Below are 15,291 nucleotides of genomic sequence, written 5' to 3' on the forward strand. Positions count from 1 at the left end.
ACAGATGATTTATTGGATTCGCTCTAATTCAGACCAACAACTGGATTTAAGCTAATGACTGAATCTTAACTGGTATAATCCTATATGTCAGCCTTTGCCAACTTGGTGTTTTACAGATACGTTGAACCATTACCACATAACAACAACATAGCTATCAGATTATGGAAATGGTAGTTCAACACATCTGAATGTCAACAAGGTTGGCAAAAGCTAGTATAATGTCTGCTCAGAGGTATATTACATTGAATTCAGTGGTGCATACTACCAGCTGAAGGAGTTTCAGATTGTGGCTTTAAAAACCCATTGTCAATATTCAATTGATAATTGTTACAAAATGTATACACACAAGGTTTATTTGCCTGAGGCATTACAAGTATTTCATTATATTTCTTTTGTCTGCGGCATTGACCCTCAGATAGCTGTCAATTTGTACATGCTTTGGTTTCTAAAAGTTTTTGTTGCTATTGTTTAATTAAGAGTTTTTTTAAACATTAAACCATTCAAAACCAAGTGGAAGGCTGTGTATTGCAGTGTATTTTACATTTAAATATGTTTTCAACACATAGTGTGTTAACCAACAGTAGTTCAAGTTTTTTAATTTATCGGGGTCATTATTTTTATCTGTGTAGAAGATTTCTTCTCCAATGCTCAGTGCAAAACCCTGAGGATAGCATACATTAAAACGATTGGGAGGAACAATATGTAAGATTCAGTATGAAAGCATTAAAAAATAATGGAACACTCAAAGCAAATAGAAGAAATTGAGCCAAATTTCTGAGCAGGAGGGAGGGACAAAAGTTAAAAGCATCTAGTGCTATATGCTGGGATGCAGCAGCAAGCCACAAAGAAAAACACGTAAAAATGCCACTGCCAACTACTACTTCTGGGAATAGTAGTTAACAAGGTCTTTAGCCTACTCTGCTAAAGAGTTCTGGTGCTTCTCTAAGCTACAACTTCTATAATTCCATAGCATTGAACCATGACAGCTAAAGTGGTGTCAAACTGCATTCATTCTACAGTGTAGGTGCATCCCATGTCTTTTGCAACCATCTCATGTTAAAACAGCTGGTGAAGCTTAAGAATTATTAGAAGAAACAGAAGAGCACTTTGCTCAAGGTTTACATTGCTTTTTTAACATTGGTTAAAGCTGTTTCAACAAAGCCAGTGGGTGAGACTGGTGGTTTCCAAATTAATTGAGCTATGGGCTTTACTCTGAACTTTAATGTAGCTATTGAAAGTGCTGAGATATTTTTTACACATATGGTTTGGCATCTTGAGTAGCTTTTCTAAAGCTTGGATTAAAACCCAGACGAATTCACTGTCCCACTGAAATAGGAGCCATATGATGCCACTAGTTGTGCCATACTCCATGCTATTGATATCTTCGTAACTTATGTTGACTCCAGACAGTTTTCTTTCTCTTTCAAGTTAGAACATCATCTTGTGTTCTTGTGCTTCTTCTTCATGCAGGGATAGATTTGATTGCTGCGTTTTACGGGTGCTTATACGCAGGCTGCGTGCCGATCACGGTTCGTCCTCCACATCCGCAGAACATTGCGACAACGTTGCCCACAGTGAAGATGATTGTGGAGGTCAGCTGGCTAATGAGAGTGGTTAATTAAGAGAAGGAATCCAATGGCAGGGTTCCAAGAGCTTGGGCATATCTTGATGACTTTGTCAAACTTCCCTTCCCTTTGAACCATCACATATCTCCATGAGTTTCCTTGTCACAAGATGCTTTTGAAAAGCCTTTTAGTTTCAAAAGCAGTTTATGATGGGGAGGAAGAAGAAAGGAAAAAGCTTCTCCCCAACAGAAATTGGGAAAGTTATATTTCCAAGGTTTCACAATCCTCCAACCATGGGCTATGCTAACTGGAGAATTCTGGGAATTATTTTTTTTTAAGTTAATTTTCCCCAGTCCTGTTCCCATCAGATACAGCCTGAACTAAAGGAATGGCTCACCACCACCAAAATGAATTTGATTCATATCCTTACCCAGACATTTTTGTTATGTACAACAGCATGTATCCATTTTTAGGCAATTTAGAGTTAGCTGTGTTTTATGTGTTTTATGCTGTTTTCTATTTATTTTGTTTATATTTTAATTCATGTACTGTGTTTTAACTTATGTTACTGTTGGGCTTGTCCCCATGTGAGCTGCCCTGAGTCCCTTCGGGGAGATGGTGCCGGGATACAATAATAAAGTTATTATGTTCATTATTATTAAAGTATTAGAACAAACAAAAGTATCATCATTATCATCATCATCAGCCCATATGAACCCTGAGATCTTCAGGAGAGGCCCTTCTCTCAGTCCCACCACTGTCACAAGTACGGTGGGTGGGAACGAGAAAGAGGGCTTTTTCAGTGGTGGCTCCACAGCTTTGGAACTCCCTCCCCAAATAATTGCGCTTGCTCCGCTCTGTACTGGCCTTTCGCTCGCAGGTTAAGACCTTTTTATGGAAGCAAGCCTTTCCTGAGAACCCACAATAGGCAGCCTATTTTGATCAGCCAAGGCTTACATGGGCAAAGATTTAGAGCTTAAGACTTTTAATATGATGTTTAAGGATAACCTCAGTGGCCTGAGGCACAGAGATAATGTATAATGATAATGGCAAATTTTGTTTTTAAAGCTTTTTATATGATTTATATAATGTGGTTATGCAATGTGTTGATTTTTTGTTTATATGCTTGGGTTGAGGGGATGTTGTTGTGTTTTTGTATCATGCAGTTTTGTTTTTTTTACCATTTGTTTGCCGCTTTGAGTCTCACCCATGGGAGAAAAGCGGGATATATATAAATAAATAAAATAGTCCAGCAGCAGGAATGCCTTGCACCAGGCTTCTCTTTTCCTTAAAGTAAACCTGTGCCAATGTTTTCTCAGCCTAATCTATCTCACAGCATTGTTGTGAAGATAATTTTGTTTCCTTGTATACTGCCTCTGTAATCTGAAAGGCCAGTTAAAAATGTAATAACTTAAAGAAGCCTTAATATATATGCCTTGATACATATGGGGCTAGTTGCGTTGTTATTTTAACCAAGCCCAGAATGGAAAATACATTATCCCAAATTAGCAGAATCTGAGAGCTGTGAAGTAGAGAATGCATGTTTTCATAATTTCCAAATAAGTTCTCGATTATTTTAATTGAAGAAACATTTTAAAAGTAAATGTTAAGCTTTATACTCCTGTATTGGATAAACATTGCTTATGTGAGGTAGTGTCTGTCTCATTTCCGTCTTCTCTCTCTGTTTTCCCCCGAACCCTTCAGGTGAGTCGATCTGCCTGTTTAATGACAACGCAATTAATATGTAAATTGTTACGATCGCGAGAAGCGGCAGCAGCTGTGGATGTCAGAACGTGGCCTCCTATATTAGACACAGGTATTTGCTCTTCTCCCTTCGTCTCATTTTGAAGTACTGTTGCATCTTGCAGGCACTGCAGGAATCATGCCTTTCTGGGTTTTTCCCCTAGATGATTTGCCAAAGAAGCGGCCTCCTCAGATCTACAAACCGTCTAACCCTGACATGCTGGCTTATCTCGATTTCAGTGTATCCACAACTGGAATGCTAGCAGGGGTGAAGGTAGGAATCTCAAACTGAATGAAGCCTTGGGAAATGTGATGATATGGAGTGAGGTTGAGTGGAATATTGCAATGCCGAAGAGATGGGAAGTTATGACCTTTGAGAAGTTCTTGGACTGCAATTCCTATCAGCCTGATATAGTATATATAGTAGTTGGCAATCTAGAATGGAAAGCAGTACACTCCTGTCCTATTGGCTGTTCTGGCTAGGGGTGACAAAATCCAGTTGAAACACTCTATTCCATGTTGAATAATAAAGTATACCTCATCCCATCCTACATTTATATATGAATAACATAGAATCATAGAGTTGAAGGGACTTTGTCCAATCCCCTGCCAAGAAGCAGGAAAATCGCATTCAAGCCACCCCCGACAGATGGCCATCCAGCCTCTGCTTAAAAACCTCCAAAGAAGGAGCCTCCACCACACTCCGGGGCAGAGAGTTCCACTGCTGAACAGCTCTCGCAGTTAGGAAGTTCTTCCTGATTTTCAGGTGGAATCTCCTTTCCTCTAATCTGATGCCATTGTTCCACGTCCTAGTCTCCAGGGCAGCAGAAAACAAGCTTGTTCCCTCCTCCTTATGACTTCCCATCATATACTTACACATGGTCATCATGCCTCTCGGCCTTCTCTTCTGTAGGCTAAACGTGCCCAGCTCTTTAAGCCGTTCATCATACGGCTTGTTCTCCAGACCCTTGATCATTTTAGTCACCCTCCTCAAGACCCACTTCAGCTTGTCAACATCTCACTTCAATTGCAGTGCCTAGAATTGGACACAGTGTGATTCCAGTTGTGGTCTGACCAAGGCAGAATAGAGGGGGAGCATGACTTCCCTGGATCTAGACATTAGACCAAAATCCCATTGGCTTTTTAAACTGCTGCATCACATTGTTGGCTCATGTTTAATTTGTTGTCCACGAGGACATATACCACACAGTTTAGCTCATCATATATCCTTTCATATATCTGGGGGAAATAGACTAGAAATCCTACAATCCTTACCCAGCACATCTTTTGGTTCTGCCCGATTTGAGATGGTGGGAATTGTAGCTCAAAATAGTATTCTTTTTCTGTTCTAATATGGAAAATGTAATTTGAGAAGTAGTTCAAAGTACTGCTGACGTGTGAATTTATGTTTATTTCATGCTGTATCAATCAGACGGCAACACTACAAAATTCCCACTACAAAGAGTCATCTTACTAGTGTAGCCTCAACATTTCAACCTCTGGATCTCAAAGGGTTTTGGACTATTGAGAGTCATCCTCCCCAAATAATGTGGCCAATGATTAAAGTTGATGAAAGTTGGTCCCAAGGACGTTAGACTACAAACTTGGAAAGGCTGCTGTTACCCCTCGTGTCATATGGTTTTGATAATTTTCTATGTTATTGCTTTACTGTACCTTTCCCCCCAAAATGGGGTAAATCAACAGGATTTAGGATGGCTTGAGTTCCATTGATAGGGACAATCAGAAGAATGGCTAAAGGACAGTTCAAGATTGAACTCTAGCACTAAGTTGTGGCTATTAATCTTCTAACACTCCCCCCATCTAAAAGAAGTAACCTGTTCTCTTTAGAGTGGCATTTAATTTCTAATTTCTAACCTAGAAATCAAAGACACTGATGAGTCATTCCCTCTCTGCTCTTCCTTTTTATTAACTTGGGTGACTGAATCTAGGCCTTGGAAAACATATAGTCGTCATTATGCATAAATGATTCTGTCTGTGTTTTTGCAGGGGGCTTGTAAAGGGGATGCTTATTTTTACCCATCCTCTTACTGACTGAAGACCTGGCAGCCACTCAGAAACAAACCTGCCGAATGCTACGGTTCATCATCTTAATGACTGCCATCTTATCTTCTTCCAGATGTCTCATTCCGCCACTAGTGCCTTCTGTCGTTCTATTAAGCTGCAGTGTGAGCTTTATCCTTCTAGAGAAGTTGCTATCTGTTTGGACCCTTACTGTGGACTTGGGTTTGTCCTTTGGTGCCTCTGTAGGTAAGTGTCCCTTTGAGGGCTCCCACGCTTAGCCATGGAAACCGAGAAAACCCTGTAATGGGGTCACCATAGGTTGAAAATTACTTGAAGACTCCCAGTAAGACGTTTTATGAAAAGATTTTTTAAATTCCTCCTGATTACTCTGGGAAATTTGAGAAGTTAAATTTGATTTTCAAACTGAAGTTAACTTATCACTTCAAACAAATTCATTTAGTTCTTTTCAGCGTGTGAAGTTTGCTGCTTCTTAAACGTACTGCTTATATTTAAAATAACAGTGCAAACCACAAACTGGAACTTATAAAAAAAAAACAGGTCCAAGCATGAGAAGGTGCTAATCCTTTCCTGTCTTTATCATGCGTCTGTGTATGCTTCAGTCAACCAATGCAGAGTTAACTAGATATGCTTTGCCTCAGTACTTCCTCACTGCTGTGAGAGCTGCAACAAAGGCTTCCTTGTTGTAGAGAACGACAGTATGGTGAGGAAATGTTCTCCCCAACTTTTTACACACAGAAAATGCAAGGGTATATTAATGGCTAGCTCTTGTTTATAATCTCAGATTTGTTAGTGTATGAAAGGGAATGCTTACCTCCATATTGGCCTACCCATTCAATATAACAACACTTATACTCAAAGAAGATATAAATATGGTACCTATTCCATAAGTCCTTCACACCACTCATTCGCCCCTTTCTAGCTCTTTCGAACCTTTTGGTTGGTCATGGGAATCATAGCAAGAACTTGCTATCCCTATTTAGAACCATTGACATCAGTTGTTGCTACAACAAAGTGGCAAGTCCTTGAATCCCTTTATAGCCAGGAGTTGCAATCTGAGCATAAACAGCCAAATATATCTTTTAAAAATAAACATTTACCTGTATTAAGGATGCTGTGAAGTTATGCTGGTCTGCTTTACTGTGATGTCCCAGAATGCAACATTTTGGAGACTTCCAAACCACAAAGGGAAGCCTTCATGGAGCATGATAATATGCCTTGAGCATATTGCATAGGTTTTGCAAAGTTTTGCTTTTGTTTACATCCCAAAGGGTATAACATAATAATGAAAATAAACCTTGGAAAGCAGAGCAATAGACCTCTCTATCAAAAATTCTCCCACATTCCTATCAATTGGGTGCACACTCCAGCAAGATTTCCTGGGGATCTATGCCAAAGATTGGTGCATTCTGGACACAACAACAGTCATCAGGCCAATCTCAGTGCTTTTAGCTGTTTGTGCTGAACATAGAATGCTGGAATTCATTGTGCTGTGCCTCTTTCCCATGTTTTCTTTTTGGCTCTTCTCTTACCCATTTAATTCCAGTATAGATAATAAATTCTTGAAATTGGAGACCAAACAAACAAATAACACCTCCAAGCTCTGTTCAGTCCTCCTACCACAGTTGAGAACATCCTACTTTCTTTATACAGATATGGCTACCCTGCTCTGATCAGGGTTGAATTGACCCAAACCAGCCCAGAAACTTGAGTTATTTTGTCAATTTTGGCTCTGCTCTATGCAATGTAGAATGTTGTCTCACTGAAGCTATGAAAAGTAACATGTTTTTTTCTCACTTTGGCAAGTCAGATTTCCTGGAGTGTTGTGTTTTAACACATCTTGTATCTTTGCAGCGTTTATTCGGGACACCAGTCTATTTTGATTCCCCCCTCAGAACTGGAGACCACGCCTGCCCTCTGGCTCTTGGCTGTGAGTCAGTACAAAGTGAGAGACACTTTTTGCTCTTACTCTGTGATGGAGCTTTGCACCAAGGGCCTCGGTTCCCAAACAGAATCGTTGAAGGTAAGGAAGTCTGGTGTGTTCCCCTTTCCCACACTTTTCTCTTTGCAAATAGTATTGCTTTTTTTATAGTGTTGTCATGTCATCATCTGTATGAGTCAGAAGACTTCATTCTGTGAGAAAACATAACATTGAGAAGAGGGGGAAATCTCCAGCCGTGCCAGTGGGATTCCTTTTTCTAGATACCTTCTCACCTGCTGTTCCACAAACTTGGACCGCAAAAGAATATTTACTTAACAGTGGGTCCATCTACACTGTAGAATTAAGGCAGTTTGGCACCACTTTAACTGCCATGGCTCAATGCTCTGGACACTCACTTTTCTATTAATCAACACAGTTGTGTACCAGGAATATAGAAAGACCCAAATCATTGTCAAGGTTGTGATGACAATTTATAAAGGAATAATGAAAAAGGCCCATTGAAGATTTGTTATCCTTGTGGAAAGATCTTGGGAGCATCTACACTATAGAATTAATGCAGCTTGATACCATTTTTATTGCCAAGGCTCAATGCTCAGGATTCATGGGAGTTGTAGTTCTACAAGGTTTTTCCACCAAAGAGTGCTGATACCTCACCAGACTACAACATCTTTGAATGCGATTTCTTGCTTCTTAGCAGGGGGTTGGACTGGATGGCCCATGTGGTCTCTTCCAACTCTACTATTCTATGATTCTATGATTCTATCTGTGATTACAAAGCATTGAGCCATGGAAATGGTGTCAAACTGCATTAATTCTACAGTGTAGATGTAACCTGTGACTACTTTCCCAGGTCGTTCAGTCTGGTCGTTTCCCAGATCGTTCAGTAAGGAAGGTGCTCTGGAAAAGATGTTATATGGGCCAGAATCCAATACTATGGCCTGTAAAAATGTCTGCGATATTTTCAGATAAAATGGGACTTCAGAGTATTAACCCCTTTTTACTCTACCCACAGTTTGAATGCCTTGCTGTTGTTGTTGTTGTTTCTATTTTACTTTATATCTTTTAAAAAGAGATCCAAAGCAGCCAACAATAAATATATAGTTTAAAACTTAAATAAATATACAAACATTAAAATAGAATTAAACGTTGAAACTATTAAAAACAAACAGTTAAACCATTAAACTATTATTTTAAGTCTATTTCTCCCATTTTTGGCGTACTATACATCTAATTCTATAAATGCATAAAATAAAGTCTAAAACAAGAAAAAAACACATGCACAAAGTTTCCTCTTCCAATATGCCTTGCTTGAAAACAGCATGCGAGGCTTGAAAGCTGCTTGGGTAGGAGACCCATGTGGGAGCCACCCACAAACTACTCAGAGCAACTTAGTGTAAATGCTGGCACATCAGTTTTTAATAAAATACATATTTGGGATACAAGAAAGTCTTTGGGGGATATTGCTCATGCCTTCTGCTTATCATCCTCATTAATTTTTTATTGAGTGCTTGTTGCATGGTAATAATTAGTCATAAGTTATACCACTTCCATGTGTTTCCAGTGGCCTTGTTCAGATTATAGGTTTATTTGAATGTGTTTGCTCTGTTTCTTGTCTATTTCCCTGTCAATCCTCTCCATTGCAGCCAAATTTGAATACTGCCGGGGTTGGGGGGAGATTGGTTTTGTCATTTGGGAGTTGTAGTTGCTGGGATGTATAGTTCACCTACAATCAAAGAGAATTCTGAACTCCACCAATGATAGAATTGAACCTAACTTGGCACACAGAACTCTCATGACCAACAGAAAATACTGGAAGAATTTGGGTGGGCGTTAAGCTTGAGTATTGGAGTTGTAGTTCACCTATATCCAGAGATCACTGTGGACTCAAACAAAGATGGATCTGGACCAAACTTGGCATGAATACTCAATATACCCAAATGTGAACACTGGTGGAGTTTGGGGAAAACAGACCTTGACATTTGGGAGTTGTAGTTGCTGGGGTTTATAGTTCACCTACAATCAAAGAGCCCATTGAACCCCACCAATGATAGAATTGGACGAAACTTCCCATACTGAATCCCCATGACCAACAGACAATACTGGAGGGATTTGGGGGGAATTGACAGTGATTTAGGGATATGTAGTTCACCTACCTCTGGAGAGCATGGTGAACCCAAATGGCTAGGGATTTGGACCAAATTTGGCACAAATACCCAATATGACCAACTTTGAATACTAGTGTTTGGGGTGCGGGGGCTGACCCAACATGATGGCAATTATAGTTCACCCTGCATCCAGAAAACCCTGTGACCCCCACCAATGATGGATCTTAACCAAACTGGACACACAGAGCCAACCTGGTTAACTGTGAATACAGGCAGGGCTTGGGAGTGACTGACCTTGGCATATGGGAGTTGTAGTTCACCCGCATCCAAATAACACTGCTAAAGAGCACTAACACTATCAGAAATATGTGTTTTCTGATGGTCTTTGATGGCCCCTCTGACACCCCCTTGTGACTCTCTCCCCCCCCCCCCCCCCGGGTCCCAACCCCCAGATTAAGAAATGCTGCTTTATAGCTATAAGAAAGCTTCAGAAAAATCCAACTAAGATTTGGATTCTTTCAGTAACTTTTAGAAGTAACTACAAACTGTCCAGCTTTCATTATTTATTTATTTATTTATTTATTTAATTTATATACCGCTCTTCTCCCCCAGGGGGACCCAGAGCGGTCTTACATAATGGCAAGATTAATGCCCCATATAATACAAAATATAGTAAAACAAACGATCGTAAAAACACACTTAAAAACCAATATTATACCCCATTTAAAACAGTAAGCACTGTGTGGCCATTACAACAGGGCCAGTAGCATTGGGCCAAAAGTCAGAGCCAGTCTGTATTCAATTACACATTAATCCAGCGAATACATCAGATTATATCGACCGTATCTTAGGATGGGCCAAAAGCTTGGTCCCACATCCAGGTCTTCAGCTGCTTCATTGGCTGAAAATGAAAGAAAAAAGCTTTCAATCCCACAGTGACACTGAAGGAGAGCTGTCTCCATGAACTCCCAATCCAACCAAGTTCATACCCAAATCACTAACCCATTATCAGAACGAGGTCAATCTTTGTTTTAATAATTTATTGCAACTGCGATCCTTCACATGTTGGACTGTAAGTCTCATCAATCATAGCCAGCATATCTGATAATAAAAGATTATGAGAGTCCTTTCCAGAAGGAAAGGAGTCCAATCCAGAAGCTCCTGCCAGATCACATTAGCCCATTCCTGATATGTTGTATGCCATTTTTGAACATTTGCTAGCTGGATCTTTCCAGATAGAAAAATAGACAATTTGCCTTTTTTTAAAAAAATTACCTGTACTTTTTAAAAAGTTGCTTCTGGTTCTTTATCTTGTTTTGTTGCTCAAGGGAAGATGGTTTGCTGAAATAAACTGCCAAAATACCAATGCTACCCTTGGAATAACATCAATTTGTACTGTGTTTCCAGGCAAGGGGACTGGACCTCTCCAGAGTGCGGACATGTGTGGTTGTGGCAGAAGAACGGCCCCGGATAGCTCTGACACAGTCTTTTTCAAAGCTTTTTAAAGATCTAGGCCTACACCCCAGGGCTGTCAGCACATCATTTGGCTGCAGAGTTAACCTGGCGATATGTTTGCAGGTAAGACTTTGTCCATTCCTGAGAACAATCTTAAGATCAGTGCTTCTTAACAGAAAGTGATCACATTTCATACCAGACAGCTTGGTTAACCAATGCATGCGGTGTCACTACTTCATAATGCCAGAAATACTTCCACTTTCTGTATTTTTTAATGAGCATTTTCCACCAGGCTTTCACATCACGTTTATAGCACTTATTCTGCCCTGATCTTACAAAGCAGTGTGGTAGATGGTTCCTAAATTCATTAAAATCAGCATTAATAAGGATAGGTATTATGCTTCTTCCAAGTGCTGTGTGCATCCTATTGTGAAACTGCTTCCTTCCTATGAATAGCATAGTGTTTTGGAACGGGCATGTTACTTACGCATGAACCACTTGGCTTAAAATAATTTCTGGATGTATCTGTTGTTGTATCTTCTGTCAAAAGATAGGGCAAGGGTCTATTTGTCTTTTATATGGACATTGACAAGATTTTGGCCATTTTCTGGCCTTGTGATTGAAGCTCTTTGCAGACATTGTTACAGTCAGCTTTACAACAACTTTATATAGTAGGCTTGTATTTCCTATTCCAGATGTGGTGTGGAGACTCCATAATACCAGTTTGCCTAAAGCCTCACACACAGCACATGGCAGAGGTGGGGTTTGAACTAGTGGCTTTCCAGTAGCTGTGTTCTAAAGTAATTGTATACATACTTTTATGCAAACAGAGAACCTAACATAAGTACTTGACATGTTACGGCATTTTCCTGGGAATGTACATGCTCTGGCAAGGCATCTGATGGTGCTTTCCTTCCATGGCCATTGCAAATACTATTGAATTAAAGCCTGGAATGGCAGCCAGTGATTCATCTCACTTCCTGCCTATCTTTCCATGATAACTCCATAGCCTAGGAAAGGCAATGGAAAGGGATAGGTGACTGGTGGTGATGGCAGTGGCAGGGCTGGCCAGTGGTATGGCTTTGCGCTGGGAAAAAGTAGATATTGGGATACAGCACTAAGAACCAATTAGAGCCTGGCCCAAGTCCATCCACCTCTAACATCAAAGCAGACTCTGTTGACAGGCAGCATCATAATTATCAACATTATTATTTATTTATATAGCCCAATGACTGTGCATAGCACTTTACAAGTAAAAGACCAACCAAAAAGAGCTAGTTCTTTGCCCTCAGGCTTACGATTTAATTGAGACATGATGCAAAATGAAAAAGGTATGTCAGCATGGAAAGGAATAAAGTCCTCTTCTCTTATCTCGACCAGGACAGTAGCAGTTAGGATAGAGGGAGGACCTTCCATCTACCTCTTGGTCTAAGAATGATAGACCTGTGCCCACTTCTTCTCTCCATCTGAGACCAGGACAGTGGCAGCTGAGATGGAGAGGGAACCTTTCCTTTGCTTCTTGGCCTAAGTATAATGGAGCTGTGTTTGTCTCTTTTACATTTCTCCAAGGCCAGGGCAGTGGCAGTTGGGATGAAAATAATAATCTTACAATAATGTGGGATGAGTGACAGAAAACCAGAGAAAGGATCATCAGGCTATTGCTAAGCAATAACAATTATTCTGACAAAAAGTCTCATCAAGTTCAAATAAATCATTTCCCCTGGGAACAATATGACCATCAAAGGTTCTGTTTAATTTTTCTTCTTTGGAAGTGGAGGTCTCCTGAGAAATATTCCCACCCCATTTTCAAATGTCATCTCCTCCTTCTGTTTTATTTTCACATATAAGAATGACCTATATCTAGAAGCTTTTCCTGTCATTTTGTGAGCCCTTCCACACAGCCATATAACCCAGAATAAGACAGAAAAGCCTACAATATCTGCTTTGAACAGGGTTATCTGAGTCCATGCTGCCATATATTCCAGTTCAAAGCAGAACATATGGGATTTTATTCAGCTGTGTGGAGGGGGCCTTAGCAATGTACATTCCTGCCCCGATGATTCTGTAATCTGTCAGCTGTCAGTTGTATTATCTAGCTCCAGCTTTCTGTTTGGACATGCTTAAGATCAGACAGTTGCATGCTGAGTTTTGCATTGCAGCAGTAGAGCATTTAGGGATCGTAGAGATAATGTAAAATGAGCAAAGTTTGCAACATAGGCAGAATATGCAAAGGAGGACATTACAAAAAACAGGAATAGATTTCTGCACCACAAACAAAAAGAGCAGTTTGACGTTCTTCAGCAAACATTTTGTTCAAAACTAACAATATTCATACATAGAAAGAAACAATCAGGTCATTTCACAGGTAAACAAAAACATTGTAAATATCTAGAGACCACTTCTAAGATTCTTCCAAAATGCCTTTATGAATATATATGCTTTTCTTTTACCAGCCTCCACCTTTCTTAATGATTTCTATTTTGGTGGGCCAACTTAGATGTATACTTTCTTAACACAATGGAGGTGGGGAGAGCTGGTAAAGCTTTTTTGTTCCCCATTTTCTCTCTGCTTTGTTCTTCGCCCATGCTTAGTAATGGATTTTGGAGGCCTTGCCTGTTAGGCAGCAATACACAGCTGAAGTAGAAATAGCTGTACAGTTTAATCCCAATTTTTCTCAGCTAAGCTTTATCAGATTGTTTTTGCAGACATGTTGCTACCACCCAACACCAAACGTCAGAGTGTTTCCAACCCTGGATTTTACCATCCTCCCAATGCTAATGTTACTAAACATGCCTTCCAGCCAGAGAGAGGACAGTCATAAAGAGTGGCTGGGCCGGCATTAAAAGATTTTGTAGAAATATTACTTTAACAGTTGCTTTGTTAACAGAGGTATGGTTGTAAGTGTGTTGATCCCCCACCATTAAAAGGGGACAAGTGTAGGACAATATGCAATATTGTTCTAGATGTATTGCAGCTATAAATATCAGGTAACACTTGTTGCCATTGATAAGCCATATAGAGGAGGTGTATTAAATGGAACTGGTACAAGGCAAGGTGGGCAAGATTTCATGCATCAAAATTCTAGAGTCCACTAAGGATTGTTGGTGGTTATATTAGTGCCATTACATTCATTCTCATGTTGAATGTGTAGATGCCAAGGTCAAAGGGTGCACTTTTGTACCCCAAGCAATGGCATTGGGATTTTCTTGGCCTCCTTCTCCCATTGCTGCTTCTGCCGAGTGGTGAGATTGCAGATTCTGGTGGAAGCAGTAGGATGCACCATAAGTACACAGCCGGATTCCGGTCAAAGTTAATAGTCCTTAGTCTGAAATGTCATGATCAGTACACTGTTCAACAGAGGAAAGAAGTAATAGGAAATATAAAATGTTCTTTGACTTTTATACTAATGAGCCTAACTCAGAAATGTCAACTTCTGTTTTATGGGAACTCTGTGACATACTTCTGTAGCCTCCGAGAAGAAATTCTAACTGAATCCATTGGGTATCCACCCACAGAATTAGATATTTCTGGCTATAACCAGGTATTTTTATAGGTACATATCTCAATACCATAGTTAGAATAATTTGATTCTGTGAGAGGCAATGACATATGAGAAGAATTGGCCTTATTAGTTGAAGTTGAAGGGTTTTCACTATGGAAACATGATTGCAGTAGTTTCTCTCAGCCAACATTATTATGGGAAACGGTATTAAATATCAATTGCTGGAGTCACTGATGACAGGGTTTAGTGCCCTAAACATTGCAAAAAAACATCTTAAGGGTGTCACAGTTTGGACATAACACTAGCTATACGTTATCCCTTGAAACAGTCTTTTCATCCTACATACAACAGGTTGAGTATGTAGGATGCTAGATTGGTTACATACATTTTAAAAAAGACAATGAACCATGTTGTAGGTTACAATATTGTTCCAGAGGTGGCTCTACTTGATGTTCTTCAGTAGCTTAAGGTTGGGTATATGTTTGTGTGTCTATGTGCTTCCAGGTTTACTGTTGACGTATGGCAACTCCATGAACTTTGTAGAATTTTATCGATTGTTTTACTGATAATTGAGGTTTTATTGGTATAATTGTTTTATTGTTGTATCATTGATATTTGATTGTTTTATTGGGCTAGGCCCCATGTAAGCCGCCCCGAGTCCCTTCGGGGAGATGGGGCGGGGTATAAAAATAAAGTTGTTGTTGTTATTATTATTATTATTATTATTATTATTATTATTATTCTTAGGCAAAGAATACTCAGAGGTGTATTTTTCAGTTCCTTCCTCTAAAATGTACCTAACACATTTGTTGGGTATACATGCATCAAATTCTGTTTTCGAACAAGCAATTTAATTCAGTCTCATGACATTTATTGAGAGCTGCATTCCAATGATGGACGGAGCTAAAATAAAAGTGGTGGAACCAAAAATATCAGGAT

At 39.7% G+C, this 15,291-nt stretch overlaps 1 protein-coding gene across 6 annotated transcripts in view; it reads left to right on the plus strand.

Moving 5' to 3' along the window:
* dip2c (disco interacting protein 2 homolog C) overlaps positions 1 to 15,291 on the plus strand; it is a 332,595-nt gene that overhangs the window by 281,279 nt on the left and 36,025 nt on the right. For all 6 annotated transcript variants that reach the window (XM_016994243.2, XM_016994247.2, XM_016994244.2 and 3 more), the window contains 6 exons: positions 1,471 to 1,592; positions 3,270 to 3,381; positions 3,473 to 3,582; positions 5,446 to 5,576; positions 7,203 to 7,371; positions 10,803 to 10,973. In XM_016994243.2, the coding sequence (XP_016849732.1) occupies positions 1,471 to 1,592; positions 3,270 to 3,381; positions 3,473 to 3,582; positions 5,446 to 5,576; positions 7,203 to 7,371; positions 10,803 to 10,973 (815 nt within the window). The remainder of the gene's footprint in view (positions 1 to 1,470; positions 1,593 to 3,269; positions 3,382 to 3,472; positions 3,583 to 5,445; positions 5,577 to 7,202; positions 7,372 to 10,802; positions 10,974 to 15,291) is intronic.

Source organism: Anolis carolinensis, chromosome 6 (genome assembly GCF_035594765.1).
Source record: "Anolis carolinensis isolate JA03-04 chromosome 6, rAnoCar3.1.pri, whole genome shotgun sequence".
NCBI classification, from domain to species: Eukaryota; Metazoa; Chordata; class Lepidosauria; order Squamata; family Dactyloidae; genus Anolis; species Anolis carolinensis.